Source organism: Patagioenas fasciata, chromosome 7, assembly GCF_037038585.1.
Source record: "Patagioenas fasciata isolate bPatFas1 chromosome 7, bPatFas1.hap1, whole genome shotgun sequence".
Lineage (NCBI taxonomy): Eukaryota > Metazoa > Chordata > Aves > Columbiformes > Columbidae > Patagioenas > Patagioenas fasciata.
In genome coordinates, this window is record NC_092526.1 from 35284303 (window position 1) to 35301817 (window position 17515).

The 17515-nt window shown below is 44.6% G+C and overlaps 1 protein-coding gene and 1 pseudogene across 2 annotated transcripts; both read right to left on the bottom strand.

Moving 5' to 3' along the window:
* Positions 1-214: 214 nt before the first annotated feature.
* On the bottom strand, positions 215-16901 carry LOC136103068 (UDP-glucuronosyltransferase 1A1-like). 2 transcript variants are annotated; one of them, XM_065840858.2, is made up of 5 exons: positions 15616-16901; positions 4662-4793; positions 4308-4395; positions 3311-3530; positions 215-1957 (listed from the first exon to the last, which is right to left on the bottom strand). In XM_065840858.2, the coding sequence occupies exons 1-5, from the start codon at positions 16474-16476 to the stop codon at positions 1660-1662; spliced, it is 1599 nt and encodes a 532-aa protein (XP_065696930.1). In that variant the 5' UTR covers positions 16477-16901; the 3' UTR covers positions 215-1659. The 2 variants fall into 2 exon arrangements, with proteins under 2 accessions (XP_065696930.1, XP_065696931.1); XM_065840859.2 differs by lacking the exon at positions 15616-16901 and adding an exon at positions 8635-9952.
* Positions 10068-12293, bottom strand: LOC139828456 (UDP-glucuronosyltransferase 1A1 pseudogene; annotated as a pseudogene).
* Positions 16902-17515: the final 614 nt, after the last annotated feature.

Below are 17515 nucleotides of genomic sequence, written 5' to 3' on the forward strand. Positions count from 1 at the left end.
TCTGATTTTTTCTATATGTAGCAGTGTGGGGATTGTGGCAACCTCAGGATGTGACCTCTGAGCATGGACCAAGTCATGAGCCAGTGAGACAGTAACGCTGAGCAGTGGCTTTTGTGCACCAAGGTGGCTTTCACACTGTGGGGCATCGAATCTTTCCCTTCTCCAGCTCTCTCTCCATGACTAAACAATATCAAGACAGAAGACGTAAGCACCATTAGTGTTAGTATTGTGGATTTATTTATAGGGCTGGGGTTTGGGTCTTTACCTGAGCATCATTACAAAGAGTAAATCAGTTGGGTTTGATAAACAGTGCTTAAAAAGGTCTCAGCACCTAACAGGTAAGCTCCAGATACAGCACTCTGCCTGATGGGGAGCTTGGGTCAAATACCAGTGGCTTCAGAGCCACTTCCCTACCAAAACTTTAATTGACTTCAGGATATTGTAAACACACACAAAAATCATTTAAGATGTGCATCTAGCTTGGCTTACGTGACGTATACAGTAAGCGTATAACATTTGCCTCTTCTATGACAACAGCTACACAAAGATTTCAAAGTGCTTGATAAACCTGACAGTCTTACACTAGAGCAAATTTTTCTCCTAAAGCCCTTGAAGCAAAGTCTTATGAAATTGCTGTATACCCTCCATATCTCCATTGCAACCGCAGGAGATTCAAACAGCACCAGCGAGCACTAGTGACCAGGAGGGTTGTGAACAAGCTGTGCAGACAGGGATCAAGAGGGTGCAGTAGTTTGTGCAGGAGGGTGGGTGAGAAGGGCCGTGCACCCTCCTCATAGTCCCACAGCCCAGGGGCCCATGAGCAAGGTCTGCAAGGAGAAACCGGACCAGCGGCACACAGTGAATACCGCAGTGGGTGACTGTCAGTTAAGGGGTGCTGAGGCACCCATCTGTTGACCTGACAGGGAGTCAGGACAGGTGTGCTGCCTTCTGGGAGCTAAGGACTGACAAACATTCCTTAGCTGCCTCCTGAGATGAGAAGACGACCAGCCACCTCAAATGTATGTATACCAATGCACACATCCTGGGGAGCAAACATGAGGGACTGGAGCTCCACAGCTAGTCTGAAAGTTATGATATCATAGGAATAACTGGAAGATGGTGGAGACTGTGGTAACCTCAGGATGTGACCTGTCATGAGTGGGGCTGCAATGCTGTTTAATATCTTCATTAGTGATCTGGAGGGTAGGATCAAGCATAGCCTGATGAAACGTGCTGCTGATACCAAACTCAGTGGGGAAGTGGATGCTTTGGAAGGAAGAACCAGTCTGCAGGGTGGAAAGGTTGGACCAGATGATCCTTGAGGTCCCTTCCAACCTGGCATTCTGTGATTCATAGAGAGGTAAAAAAAAAATGTCACTGTGAGCCCTTTGTACACTAAGACATGGAAGCCAGGAGCCTTGGACTCCACACTATCTTCCCAAATGATGGGAGCACTTCTATACAAATTATTTTTAACAATCAATTCTTAATTAAAGGCAAAAATTATATCAGTGAAACGACCCCTCCTATGGTGCTAGTTTAAAGGAACGCTATTATTTCCTGACTGAAAGTCAGCAATTATTTGAGTGAAATTTGAGATGTTCTCTGATCCTTCTGGTCTGGAGCAGAGTCCTCATTCCCTATCACTAGTTCCATCTGCTAGTGAGACTTTGCTTTGCTTGGCTTTCTTGCTCTTCCCTTCTTAGAGCAGCACCTGCGGCAGCAGAACAGGCAGCACTTCAGAGAAATGAAGAGGGAGAGGAGCACCACGGCCAGGAGGAAGGCGATGACGTCCAGGGAGTGGTACTGGATCCAGTTCAAGTCGTGAGCAGCGGGGCGCAGGTGTGGGGCCCCTTTGTGTTTCATTACGAACTCCACCCAGTGCACGGCCAGGTCCAGGGGGTGGATGGGTCTGTCGAGGTGAAGCTCAGAGAGGCGCTTGATGTTCTCTTTGTACCTGCCAAGGAAAGATGTGGGGTGTTTTCAGTGACCCGTGCTGCTGAGACTGAGTCCCCGGGAAAGAGGGATGCAGTGTTAGTTGTCTGATGGCCCACTGGGGACTTCTCTGGTGGTGTCCTCCCACCCCATGAGAAGGATAATGGCAAAGATACAGGCCCAGAAAAGTGCTGTTTTCAGTGATAAACAAAGGAGAAAAGGTATGAGAAAAGAAGAAAAAGCTCAATTTGAGCTGTCAGCAAAATCTTTGGGGTGAAAGTACCTGGCTGAAATGTGAGATTGGGTGTAGAAAAGCCATCCAGCTGAAGATCGTGGTCTATTATTATTGTAATTAGTAGTAGTAGTATGTATTGCTATAGGAGCAGTGGCTAGGAAACCATGGCAAAAGATGCCATGTCTTCGAAACACACTGAGGAGGAGGATGCCAAGGACTGAGAGGCCCTAAAACCAACAGAGAATGGGAGTGGGGAAGAGGAGGGTATGTCCTACAGCTCCACTTCATTGTGATGCCTTAAAACACCCTGGGCACACTGTCTGCAAGACATAATGTCTTGTGTGGTTCCCTGTACCTTCTCAGTGTTCCCAAGCACATTTTCCCTGCTGGGATTGTCCAGCCTTGCTGAGCCAGGGAGCAGCTGACTGTGCTCATACAGCTCCTCATGAACACTGGGTGTGTGTGTGGGGGGAAATGACTCAGAAAACGAGTCTGTAAAATAAATGAACGATAATAGCTATGTTTAGTGAACCCTGCCAGATGGAAGGCAAAGTTTCTTGATGCAGAACAGCCTCTGGACTATACAGAGGCACTGCAACTTGTCTACTTCCTCCTGCTACTGTGCAGGCAGCATCTCTGGGCAAGCCTCGTGAAAAAAAAAAAAAAAAAAAAAAGCCAGGCAGCTGAGCCTTTCACGCTTTTCGGGCTCCCCACTGACTCATGTCACCACTGACTGGGGGAACAAAAGCAGTTCGCCACATCTGCCTTCCCCGATTGCATTTTCTACCACATTGTGTCAAAACCCTCTCGGTCATTGCTTGTTAAATTTGGCTTTAAGCAGGTGACGTATTTTTTGTCAGCTTGGTTTCTACTGCACTTATACCCCATGTTCTCTGATACCTGCATCCTCTCATATCAGCCAGTTCTTGTCACCTAATGATTATAATCCTGGGCAGGGAGAAGGACAGTGCTGTTACGGGGACAGGACAAGGTCAACCCTGGGTAAGCATCAGCTTCTCAGTGATGTAGCTTTGATAGAAGAAGGCGTTTAAGAACAGATTAGCATTCTGTGAAGCTGGAAGGTAAAGTGCCGGTGTTACACAACAGTAGAAGGAGAAGAGATGTTGTTCTATTACTGACTTTTTATCATTAATAACCGCTTTCAGGGCAGCGGATATGTCCTGTGAGGTCATTTCAAGTATATTCAGCGTCAGTCCTGCTCCCCGTGACTCCACTCGCTTGGCGTTGTCCATCTGGTCTCCAAATAACGGCATTAGCACCATTGGCACTGCGTTGCATATGCCCTCGTAGATACCATGTGAGCCTCCGTGGGTAATAAAGGCACGAGTCTTAGGGTGAGCTGTAGAGGAAATGAAAGAGTTAGCTTCTTGATTTCTTAAGTCACAGTAATGCATCCCTGGGGAAAGAACTTGCACAACAATAGCACTGGCAGTCATAAATCAAGAACTTTGCCTGTCACGTGTATCATTACTTATGGACAGGCTCAGGGCTGCACAGAATGGGACATTACAAGAGACTGAGTGAACCTTGGGTTGTAGAGCCCTTTCTTGGTTTGGGCAATCTCTGGAAAGCCTTGGATAATCGTCCAAAGCTTCTCAGATTTTAGGATGAAATCAGAGGCAAGTGAGGTTAAGCAGGATGTTACCATCACTTACTTTTTTACCATGTCTTCCATTTGCTGGGTTTTTCAGATCACCCACAGCTGAGTCTTGTTGTCTAACCAACAAGTGTACTCCTGCCCACAGCAAGTACTATTTTACCACTTGAAAAGCCTGATGACCTGTCTGGAAATTCTCTCTCGGGCACCTTAAATTTTAGTTTCAGTCCAGAAGCAAAAAAACATGACAAAAACACACAGCTGGCTAGTCCAAGGTAAAGCCCCTTGTTTTTGACAGTAAGGGTAGTGAAGCATTGGAACACTTTCCAAACAGTGTTTCATAATTTGGCAAATTTGAAATTGCAACCAGATAAGTTTCTAAACAGCAAAGGCCAAAAGTAAATCCTGTGACCCACAGTGATACAGGGACTCAGCAGAGATGATGCTAATGGGGCCTTACCGCAGCAGTATCAGACTAAAAGAAACACACTGGAGTCACTCAGGGTATCTCAGACCTACCTAGAAGATCATTCTGTGGCAGCCATTTGACGAGCTTTACGTTCTTTGGCAGGTTGTGGGGCACCTTTCCCGTGTATCTCCACAAAACCTGTCAAGACAAGTAAACACAACATCAGTTCTCAGCATCTGGTCTCTTGTTGCTCCTCAGTGGGTTTGAAAAGCACAGCTAAAAACCTCCGCGATGCACAAAACCTGTTTTGTCTTGCAGAGCAGCTGTGCTGATACTTCCTTCTGACATCAGGGAGCAGGAGAAAGAAGGGAAGACCAAGCACACTGAAAACCAAAGGCAGTGGTGTACTGTATTTGAAAAGAGCATTGAATTGCTGTGCTGGAATTGGGAGAGGGAAACCATACCGTTTGAGGGATGGAGCCCAAGGCATCTACAATTTCTTCGGCTTTCTTCATAGGAATCTCGGAGACCATGGAGCCCAGCGAGAAGACAACAATGCCGTGTTCTCCAGAGGCATTCACAATAGCTTCAAATTCCTGCCAACACAGAGCGCATCCCAAGTCTATATCCTTTCCATGTTACTTGCTGTACTTTTTTTGCATTCCCACAAAACTGGGAAGGCAATAAAATGAGCAGCTAACACAACAGAATTATGATCAGGAAATTTAGTTCTCTATAAGAAAATCAGTTCTGGGGAAAAAAAGTGGGCACCGGTGGATGAACAGAGTTATGGAGGTGTGTGAGTGTTTGCAGAATTGAAGCCTGAGCCAAGATACAGTATGGACATGATAAAATATTTACTCTAAAAGCTTCATGTAGCAAAGCCTGCCTGCTCACAGACAGCAGTTTCTGTGCAGTAAACAAGTTGCTGTAGCAATACCCAGATGAATATCGTGTGCTTTATTGTCACATTTATTACAAGTCAGATGCTCTGGATTTGGAGTTGATGCTCTTGTTTTCAGACCATGCAGCTGCAAGAGAAAATTAAGATTCTTGCAAAGTGTTCTGACAGCAGATAGCTCTAACTTCTAATATCTGCATGAGACAGTTGCACATCCTCCTCTGAGAACTGGAGCCTTCAAGGGGGCAGTTAATGGCTCTTTTGTGGGACCTGGAGTCAGTTGATAGGATTGTTAGCAGAGGAGGGGCCCAGAGAAGATCAGAAGCTTCTGGAATGCCCACAGCCAGATCCAATCAGACTATAAACGGGTTTCCTGCCGAAGATTCCCCTTGTGTGGTCTTCTCGGAGCAGCGGGTCTGTGCCGGAGCCCTCCCCTTAGGCTGGGACACTGCCTAAGGGAACTTCCCGGGATTGGAAGCGCCTCACCTCCTCGTTTGGGTGACTGATAATCTACTAGATATATCCTTGAATAAGTCCTTGCCGATCAGGCAAGTGTAGTACTTGCCAAACCAGGTGAGTGTTTGAGTAGCTGGCGCAGAGGGCTCTGGCTTTGTTTCTTGTGAGTGCCTGCGTGCACGCTGTGTATCCTCATTATTCTTATTTTGCTGCACCCCAATAATCTCCTCAGCTGATATGCGAACCTTTATCTTATGTTATTGGAGTGCTAACTAATTGTATAAACCCTGTTTTGATCAGTTCATTGCCTGTACTTTTCTGGCCAGAATGAAGTCTGTTTTGAAACTTCTTGTACTCCTAAAACTGACTTTGGGGTCCCTTTGTGCCATTTAAATTGACGCAGCGAGAAGGGTATCAGAAATGGAGGAGTTATTTCAGGGTTACAGGTATGATAATCCTTCTGCGCCGACCTGCACACATCAGGTAGAAGCGAGCTGGTGTGGTCCCAGAGTGATCATATTCACGTGTGTTGTGTTCTGTGCTACTGTTTTCTGCCTTGCGGTCGGTGCTGCGCTTGGTGGTGTTCTGTGCGTCTGCTTAAAGCAAGTCCGAAACCAGCGCAAACCCGATAACCAGTCAGAGAGGCGCAATTCTGCAAAAGAGCTGGAAATAGATTGTTTGAAAGTGGAGTTACAGTGAGAGAGAGTGAGTGAGTGCGTTTGTTAGAACAAATGATTTAGCCAATGTTAACCAGAGCAAGATCGCCCTGCAGCGTTCCCCAAATTGGGAAACTGGCTGCGAGCACAGACCCCGAAGATTGGGATGGAGACTGAAAATAGTGTTGATGAAGAGGAGGTGGAGAAAAAGGATGCGCGACCTCTTATTAAAACCGAGACGTGTACAGGACCATGGGGTGGACAGCCCAAACTGCCATTTGTAGCACCCTGTGGACGGGACCTGAGCTCAGCGATTTGCAAGCTAAATTCTCATGCAAGCTGGGTGAAACAGACACTGAATATCTTTGGCATGTTTCACTAACAGGGGCTGATCAGATATTAGTGAGTAATGAGCAAGCTGCGGGCTTTTTAAGTGTTGGTCTGGATGGTGATCAGCCCATAACATCTCGTGTGGCTTACTGGGCTGGTGGCATGGATCTCAAGGAATGCGGGGAGCCCGTCACCATTAGGATAAAGGGCTTATCGGAGCTGGCTGAGAGAGTTCAAAAGTCTGCTTGTATACAAGCAATGTATGAGGGAGGGCTGCCGGACACTTTAAAGATACGTTTCCAGTCCCTCAGGGAGAGAATTCAGGAGGCTATCAACCGTAACAAGCAGAACAGCCAAAATGCTCCTGCACATGTATTAACCTGGGCTGAAATTGTGCACAATTTAGTCACCCACAGGCATGAAATGGGATGGGTGGACCTGGGCGACAGCACAAACTGGAACAGGAGAGTTTGGAAAATGAGCCACAAACCTCTCCACGAATGGTTCCCCCTTTGTTGGGAACATGAACCCTTCCACGGCTGGTGGTGCAAAGCAGGGCAGCCTGTGGCACCAGGCGCTTGCATTAGGGTTCTAATGACACTGCATTTATTGGGCGTGCTTTGAGTATAATAATATTGAATCACTGCCAATTTTTATTCTGTTTTGTTTGTTTGATTTAAATACAACAAGGACTAGAAGATCTGCCGCTGGAATCCAAGAGCAAAAGGATTCTGATGAAGCATAAAAACAACTGAAGGCTGGAGCAAAAATCCTGCACCATTGAAAAATATTTGGTAAAGCCAGGGAAGGAAAGACAAAACTGGAGGGAATTATTGCAGTCATCAGAGTTAAGTGGCATAAAATGAACTAAATGTTCCTGTAAGTCTGGCAACTGAAATGTTATATCTAAGGTCTGAGGGAATAACAGAGATCAACCCTCTTAGTCTATGCTCCATTATGTATTGTTGTGGCTGACCAGAATGCCAAGGCTCTTTGCTTGAGACTGGATCCCACAGAGAAGGAGCCATCGAAGGTTTGGTGACAGCCGCATCCTGAAGAGCAGACCTCGTGCTTTCCTTCAAGGCAAGCAAGGTGAAATGCAGTTCTAATTTCAGGGCTTGGTTCTTGTCTTACCAGACTTCTCAGAAGACGTGCTCTACCTTAAGGCATCATAGATACCTGGTTGGGAGTGCAGTTCTGTGTAAACTCACAGGCATCTGGGAACTGCAAAGTCCTCCCTAGATTAGAAATGTGCTTTTGGTACAAAATTCTTGGGCAGTTCCTGATGCAGTGGAATGGGTATGGCTATTTCAGAGCATATTCAGCGCTATTTATTCTCTATGGGACCAGTCACATCAGTTTTACTCTGTTCTTTGAATGCTTTTGCATGACAAAGTCTGACTCTCTGCTCAGGAACGCCACTACCATTAAGAAACTTTTTGTAACACTGCTTTGGAAACAGGTGGGTTATTGTAATAAAGTCTTTTAAACCAGCCTCTGCTTGTATAGGTGGGTGCTACACATGACCTTTATGAAATATCTGCAGTAGACATTCACTGAAAAATAAGAGAAAGCATCAAGAATTAGGAGGATTTCTTAGGGGAAAGTGGCAGATATTCCATACTTAGGAACTTTGGCATACTTCAAGCAAAACATAGTTGTAGTCCAGTGTATTTTGCACAAAAGATCTCTTGCTCCTTCGCTGTGTGATGGGGGTTTCACTGAGGTCTGCCACTGTCTGAAATTCCTGCAGAAATGGTCCTCTGCTCAAGGCCAGAAGACTAGCATTACCCCAGCTAGCACCAAGTCTTGTAAGCAGGCATACAAAATTGAATTACTGGAAATAGGGTACTGGAAAATACTGAGGGAAAAGCCCAGCTTTTCACGCATGTTTCCGTGGGAATCTAGAGGCCTCACACAAAATAACGTATTCCTTATTGCCCAAAGGATGCAGAGGTGCAAAATGCTTTCCTTGCCACTTCTACCTCACTCTTTCTCTTGTTATTATTTGTTACTGCCAGGAGCTCCATCTCCTGGTGAGAGCGAACAGTGCAGGCATAGGTAAGCTAGAGGGGGTAAAAAAAGGTAACTAACCTGTGATACCGCTTTTTCCTGAGTGCAGCTTATGCCTCCGATCAAGGCCATATTAGGCATTAGGGGCCTGGGGTACTCAAACACAAAGTCATATTTCATGAGCCAAACAGACGCGTGGCTGAACAGCTCGAGCATTGTTGCCTCTTGTTGGAGGAATTCCCTGATCAGACGATCATATGGTGAATAAAGAAAGCTGCAAGCCAGGGAACTGCTCAGGCTAGCTAGGAGGTTGCCGGTGCGCTGGAGGAACACCATGCGGTCTGTGTAGCGAGTGAAGAACCTAGGAACGTAAGAAGGAGGATTTGGGCACAGGGTAGCGTGGAACTCTAGGCTGCACGGCAGTCCCCGTAGGAGGTACACAGAAGGTAGGGAGAGGTGTTCAGCCACTATTTGTCCACATGGAAAAAAAGGATCCATAAAGACAGCATCAAATTTGCTTTCTTCAAGGTATTTAATCAGATCTTTGTTAGAGAGAAGATGTTTGCAGGAATCAAAGAACATGCTTGAAATATTTGCTATTTTTGAGAATTTTTCAAAGAAGGGTTGGGGTGTGAAACTGCTATACCCCAGCTTTTTAAATTCTGCCTCCACATACTCCCTGGTATAAGACACAGAGTACGTTTTCATGGTATAATGCACCGATGAATCTATCCGCAAATTTATTTCTGGCGCAAGCACCGTGATTTCATGTCCCTTCTGTCTGAGCCGCTCCACAACCGGGCGCATACTGAGCCAGTGGCTGCCATCGATAGGAACAACCAAAAGCTTTCCTCCTTCAGAAAAGGTCCACAGGAGCAGGAAAAGCACAGCCCAGGAGGCAAGAGGACTAAATCCTGGACTTGAAGAAGCCATTTTCTGTGAGCTGTCAGCGAAGTTTTAACCAGCTGCAAAACTGCTGCAGGGCATGAGGAATGAATTGCAGGGTACTTTGCACTTCGTTCTTCACTAAGGTAAGTGTTTAATGTTTAATGGACCCTATGTTTGTGGGCAGAAACAAGGGTAATTTTTAACTGTGGGTAAAGACTGGATTTATTTTCTCTGCAGAGTGAAGGCTTTAAGCAACTGGACCCTCAAGCAGTCAGCAATGGCTCGCACTGAAAGGCTGAACAGAGTTATGAATGGGAGGTATCACCTGATTGAGCAATCTCTGTCTTATTAGCAAATAGTTAATGATGAACTCCCTGCCTTGAGTCTGCTCAACTGATTGGACACAGAACTCGGAACAGAAGTCTGACCCGTGGATTAACTTGTGGTCTCAGAGCCTAAATGGCAAGCAATGAATTGACAGAGATTTGATATCCAGTGGGTTGATAAGGTTTATCTTCAGATTTGTTCCTATACTGTACCAGTTATCAAAGCAAAAGCCCTGAGTCTACAGTAGTAAAGGTGATACAAGCTCAGCAATAACTTCTGCTGTTGCAACACCACCGTGGTCTGAAAACCGCAATAAATGACGGGCATCTGCATTATATGCACAGCCCACTAGGGAGATTTGAACAAGTTAGGGAAGGAGGATAGATAGTTATAGTCCTGTAGGTTTCTGTTTCCAATCATCCTCTTCTATGCTTTCTTACACAAATGTGGAAGGAGCTCCCTCTACTGTTTTTGATTGACTATCCTGCTAGGTTTTGGGGTATTCATGCACATTATTGATCTCTGTCGCACAGTATCAGTGCCTGGGTATACCCACAGAGTTAATTTCACATTTCTACTTTGTGCCCAGTTAAGTCTCCTACAATTAATCAACATTCCACAACTGTTAGGGGTATGAATATGATCTAGCATGATTTTGTCATTTATCTAGATACAGTATAACTGCCATGATTGTTTGACATTACTTGATATGCTTCCAACAAGCTTGGCTATACCTGGGCAGCTGTATAGCTTAGACAACTTCACCTAAGCTCTTCTGGAGAGAAACCCTTCAGCTGTTCACAGTGCAACAAAGCTAAGGTCTTCTGATCATCTATCAGAGCCTGAGATTGCTACTTCCAAATCAAGCCATCCTGGTATTTGATCACATTTGTGCTCAAGCACAAATACTGCTATAGGAAGCATTTAAAAAAGCAAATCTTAAATAATCACTAATAAATGCTATAATGCCCTTAATGGAAACAGCGACAAACCTTCGATAATGACTTCCTCTGACCACAGTTGATGCCTCCAACATAGACCATATTTGGCATTACTGGGCGCGGGTACTCAAAACCAAAGTCATATCTCATCAGCCAAAGGGATGCTTTGCCAAACAGTTCCAGTACTGTTACTTCTCTTTGAAGAAACTCAGAAGCTAAGTTCTCATATTTTAAATAAAAGAGATAGCACAACAAATCTTCTGAAATCCCAACCAGAAGGTTCTTCACACGCTCTGTAAATGTCATGTGGTCTGCACTGGATGTGAAAGTCTTTGGCACATAAGAGAAAGGACTGGGGCACTGGGTGGCTTTGTAGTCCAAGGTACATGGAAGACCACGCATAAAGTACACTGAAGGGAGAGAGAGATACTCAGCAACGATTGGTCCACAAGGCAATACAGGATCTGTCATAATGGCATCAAATTTGGTATCACTGAGGTTCTTCATTAGTTCTTTGTTATATAAGAGATGCCGACAAGTAGAAGAGAATATGTTGGTCAATTCTGACATATTGTAAAAATGCAGATTTTTCTAGAATGGGAGAGTTATCAAAACTCTTTTCACCAATGGAATGGTAGCTTTCATCCAGAAACTCCTGTGTGTAAGGCACAGAGTATGTTTTGATGGTGAATGACTGTGAGCTGTTCAGGAGCAAAGTGGCTTCAGGAATCACTGCAACAACTTCATGCCCTCTCTCTCGGAGTTTCTCCAGAACCACACGCATGCTCAGCCAGTGACTTCCACCCTGAGGCACAACCAAGAGCTTCCCACCCTCTGCCAAACTCCAGAAAGAAAGAAAAAGAACAAACCCGTCGGGTATATGGTATCTCCACATAAATACCATGCTGCTGTTGGCAGGAAAATAAACAAACGAACTGTTCCTTCTTCTTCCGAGTCACATATGAAAGCAAAATATCGCACCTCATTTATAACCTCGTGGTCTTTATAACTTTGTGGTCTTTAATCCCTGCCTCCACAAAATGTTTACTGAGAGAGGTTGGAGTCCAAAGATCACGTTTTAAACTGTGATAAAAGCATTTATAACAGTGCTATCAAGGGAGCTAAAGCAAGAAGTACTTCCGTGCATTTGTGTTATCTTAAATGAAACAACGAGCAGGGCCTTCAATTTGCAGAGGTAGGAGTTGTTTTTAAAGTGATTTTTCTGGATCAGGGTGGTTTGAGGTGAGTCACTGTGCACATTCCTGTCCTGTGCCAGATTTAAAGTCAGGAGCACTTCTTTCCAGCTTTTATGGCCACTGGATTTCTCCAGAAAGTTTATAGTATAAGAAGCATGTTGTACTATTGACACAAAAGATATAGATCTCCAACCTTCCCTCTTACAGCTTCTCTCAGAAAGGTGCCTGGCGGTCACACGCGATGTTCTACACATGGAGCAGGAGCTGGCACGCCAAGCAGTGGTGTCACCAAAGTTTGTGTAACGCATCAATCAAACACCTCTTTGTGTAGACAGTGATGCAGCAGAGTATGCAGCTCTTGCTCAAGAGGGGAGCGCAACTCTGTAAGAGTTCATAGGTGAGTAGCTCAAGGTCAAAGATCCTTTTGAAGGCAATGGTACTACAGAATATGTGGTCTTTTCTCAAGAAGAACCATAAGAGAACATAGGTGAGAGGCTACAGGCCGAATGTTTTTAAATGTTCTTAATATTAACTGCTTTTCAAAAGAAGTTAATAAGATTTGGCTGTGGTATAAGCCAAAAGAAGTCCTCACTTGTGTCCTGTGCTTACCAGAAGAGGAAGGCAGCAATTCTGAGCTGCTTCCGCGTGTGCTGTGATAAGATTTGTAAGGAAAAAGAAAATCAACCATGTTGGAAATCCTGTTCTCTGTAACACTCGACTACAGCCTACAGCTATTCAATGGGAAGTAACAATGACGACAGAGCCCAACTTCTCTGGCTATCAATAAATAGTAGAATATGGGCTACAAATGGCAGTTTGAAAGATTCAGACTGAACGTTTGGAAAAAGCTTTTAAGCTCTGAGCTTTTGAAGGTTTGCCTGTATAAGAGCATGGCTGACGTGATCTGATGTGGAAGATAGTCCCACTCCAAGGACTTGTTTAGATAGCCAAATCAGGTTGATTTGCATGGGATTTCAGTGAATTATTAAATTATTCTTGAAAAACTGAGTTGACACTACAGCAAATGATGCAATGGATAGTCAGGGGGTAGACGGCTGAATTAAATAGGCCCTGGTAAACAAAGCAGTGGGAGCACATGCGAAGGCACACGAAAACTTTCAAGATAAACCTAGAAGAGCAGATATCTGCAGTTTGTGCTTAAAGAAGTGCCTGGCCAAGCAGATTTTATCTGCCAGTGAGGAATATTTCATGGAAAGGGAAAAGCTGGATGCCAAAAGCTGGCAAATTTACAAATCCAGACAAGATAAAGGAAGGGTACAGTCCTAAAAAGGTTCTCCATATGGCACGTTTAAAAAAAAAGAGTGGTTCTCATAAGCCAGCAAGAACGACTATAACATCTAAGAACTCTACATTTGAGAGGAAGGAGTTTCGGGCACCAATACAGTCCCTTTCTGCAGCCTGTTTAAGCAGAACTTTCTGTCTAGCTGACCATGAGGTGATATTAAAAGATGAAAAACTACAGGAGGTGGACAGAAGGTATTGTCGTGTACCAGAGGGTTAGCTGCAGTACCTGTGAGTGCATTTCACATTTCATCAATAAAGAGGAACAGATCTCACACGACCAGGCGATGCGGCATTACATATGCCCTAAGGTGGTAGTAACATACTCAGGTAGGTACCACAGAGTTGCACACATGCTATTACCCTATGCTAATGTATAAAGGGCACTCGATTCTCATATTTGATGTAATGTCACTTCCAAGTAGTTTTTAAGTTCTGCTAACATTTCAGCCAAATGTGTATTATCTGTGTAACACTAATATAGAGGATGCTTCAAAAGGATACATCAGATTTCAAAGCATCAGTATATTTCAGGATGGCAACATGTTACAATTACACAAAAATTAACTAATGGTTTAATAAGTTATCAAGTTTTAGTAACTTTTTAATAAATTATCTATGTTTCTGGCACCTGGTGTATGGAAACTTTCTGCCCTGCCCTTTCAAGTGGTAAAAGTTTCATCCATGGGTGGTTCGTGGTTGCAGAGACACAGTGATTTCAAATTGGGTCCATCATTTCAACACCCTCTATAATGCTATAAAACAACATTAAAATAAACAGGTAAGCAAGCAAACCAACCAAAACAAACAAAACAACACAAACCCCCTTCCAACACACATCTCAAGGCTAATGGCACAATCATAAGAGTTCAAAAGTTGCATAACTGGATTTAGAGTAGCACGCAAACACCATTTCACTTCTGTATGAGTCCAGAGACTGAAGTCCACTAACTGAACAGCAAGTTCGGACGATTCCAAAGGCAAGGGTGAAAAGAGATATCTATCAGGAGAAAGAAAAGCTGAAGAACAGGGTTGAGTGCTGAGGCTGTACACTGTGATTACCTCTTTTGTAAGTCTGCAAATCCTGACAGGCAGAATGTACCTCTTATTAACCACCCAAATCCCTTTTACATTCATAGGTTCTGCCTACAAAAAATCTGGTGATGTTGAGTGGCTTTTGTGGGTTTTTTTGAGCATGGTTTGAAAAAGTGCTGCCTTTTGTTTGCTTTAAGCTTGCTGCCAACTCCTTCGGTGTTAGTCACAGGCTAAGTACGGGAGAAACTCTGTATCAGTTCCCCTTTCACCACCATTAAGCTTTTCCAGATTTTATAGACCTCTGTCACGGACCCTGTGCCATAGTTCTTTCAATAGGCTTAGCTATACGGTTTGTTGCGTCGCTGCTTTTCTAGACTGAGTGGCAATTTGGAATCCTCTTAATGCTTCAGTTTTGCTGCATGAGATGCAGCTTTTTCTGAAAAATTAGCCCTATTTCATTGTTTTGCAAAGGCAAGGTCTGAAAAACTTATTTAACAGGAATAGTTATTTCTAAATATAGAAGCTGTGCTGTTACTCTATAAACCACCAAATATATTTGAATACACACTCAAAAAATCTGAAATTACATCCAATATTCATTTTATAAGAATAAAGTAAGGTAACATACTACAGGTGAGACTGCAGCCAGCTGACTGGGAGAGGTGACCCTTCTCTGTTCAGCACCTGGGAGACATGTGAAGAAGTCTGGTGCTCTCCAGTACAAGACAGACATTGATATGCTGGAGCAGGTCCAGCAAAAGCCAAGGGGATGGTTAGAGGCTGGGGACCACTGAGAAAGATGAGCTCGCTTAGGATTCAGAAGAGCAGGCTGACAGGAGATCTTACTGCTGGAACAACCTGAACTGGATATGCTTTGACTAGGAGGCTGGCTGAGAGTCCTGAAAATGACCTTCCAAATGAAAGTATTTAAGGGGTTTATGATAACTCAAAACACAGAGAATCCTTCTTTTAAGAAAGAAAAAAGACAGGGATGTAGAGGAAATCAGCAACAACAAGTTGGCCCACAGGATGTGTTGAAGGTCTGCCTTGCAGCACATCAACAACCCTGGGTGATGAGGCACTGAGCAACCTGCTCTAATGTCCAGGCTGGCTTTGAGCAGAGGTGCAAGGCCAACGAGGAGTTTCCCAGAGCTAATTCCAGACACAGCTCTTTATCTGGCTTTATACTGTGACATTAGGATGTCTTTACTGAAACAAGCACTGGTATCTCTTTGCAAAGCAATAGTAGTTTGAAATCCTTCTACTGTCAATTACCAACAGAAAGAGACCTTTCTAATTAAACCTACATTACGAATTTTCAAGAGTATGTAAGAGCCTGCAAGAAGGATAAGAAAAAAGAGAGTATGACCCACCTGTGTTAGCTTCTTGTGAGCACAGTTTACTCCACTAACCAGGACCATGTTGGGCATCAACGGTCTTGGATACTGAAAAACAAAGTCTAACCTCAAGAGCCAAATGGAAGCCTGGCGTAAGAGATCCATCACAGTCACGTCCCGCTGCAGGAATTCAGAAGCCAGTGTTGCGTACGGTTGAAAAGCAAAATCACAGAGAAAATAATTTGGGATGTCATATATTAGGTTCTTCACCCGCTGGAGAAAGTTCATGTGATCTGTAAGATCTGTGAATGTCCTGGGGACGTAGGAAGGGGGATTGGGACACTGAGTGGCTTGTAACTCTAAATCACATGGCATGCGTTGCAAAAAAAACACAGAAGGGAGTGAAAGATGCTCAGCTAGTATTGGCCCACAGAGTAGGAAAGGATCTGTAAAGACAGCATCAAACTTACTTTCCTTAAGATATGTGACAAGCTCTTTGTTGTACAGTAAGTGTGAACAGATAGACAGGAACAAGGCAGAGGTATTTTTCATTAGTTCATGTGTTTTAAAAAATCTTTCCAGAAAAGATCCTTCTTCAAATGCATTCTGGCCAGTTCTCCAGAAAGTGCGATCCAGCTCTTCCTGCGTGAAAGGCACTGGGTACGTTTTCATAACAAAATTCTTTGTTGGCTTTATGTGGAGAGTGACTTCAGGTGAAACGACAACTATTTCATGTCCCTTTTGCTTCAGACCGTCCAACACTTCCCGCATGCTGAGCCAATGACTCCCATCCACCGGCACCACCAGCAGCTTCCCACCAGCAGCCAAGCTGAGCATGGACAGGAGCAGAACCAGCGTCGCCGTGACTCGTGGATGAGCACTAAGCACCGGGACCATTTCCACAGAAACCTGGCGAGTGCTGCCCAGAAAGAAAACCACTGGTGACACTGAAGCAAGAGCACCAGCTCTGCACTTTTAAGCAATCTCTGCTTCTGTTTAACTTTTGATCCTTGGAGTTATTTGCTGTGTGGTAAATGGATAATCACTGTTTTGATTAAACGCTGGAGAACAAGAGATCAGTAATCTACATCATTGCATAGTAAATGTGGTGAGAGTGCCAGATAAGCTCTATCTGGTTCTATTAGAAAAGCTTTTCCAGCGCATTTGCCTTTGAGCAGAATCTGTCAGGCCACCATAGCCCCTTCAGGCAAAGTGAGATTGACTTTTTTCTCAGATCTCACATAGCCGTCACCACGGTCAAACCTTGTAAATGAAGACAGTGCTGCTTAGCCTCAGAGTCCACAACCTGCAGCATTCCTGCTGATTCCAGCTTTGGAAAAACCCTTGGGAAGCAGACAAGTTCATTGATAAAGAAAGAAGTGGTAAGGCAGCAAGGGTGCACCAGGACAGAAGCCTGATGTGCCTTTCTCAGTAAGTAGCAGACCCTGCAATGATTTGCAGGGTTGTATGGATTATACCTGACTGCAAGGCTTTGACAGCCCCTCAGACTTGCCTGCTGCTCATCCATCACTCACAAACAGAGTACCAAGTTACTCAGCATCCAAGTCAGAGTACACACGGTGAGGCAGCACCAGGACCCATCTGTGGGTGTCTGGCCCTGGAAGCCCCGCACAGAGAAGGAGAAGGAGTAGGTGCTCCTTTGCAGGTTGCGGCTGTTTCTTGCTCTGCCCTTGAATAATGAGCATATTTAACTTCTCAGGGTGTCTTGCAAGGGACAGAGTCTCCTTCTGAGCACTGTGTCCCTGTGGGCCTGGGGTCTTCTTGGACCTATCTGCCCAGAGCTCCCATGGCAGTGGAAAAACCTCACTGCTGCCCTTGGGAACTGCTGGTAGCTGCAGAAAAATGTCAGCAATTCCTGTCATTTCCCACAGTCTGGCTGGTGGGAAGCAGACAGAGATGCTGAGTGCATCCTCCC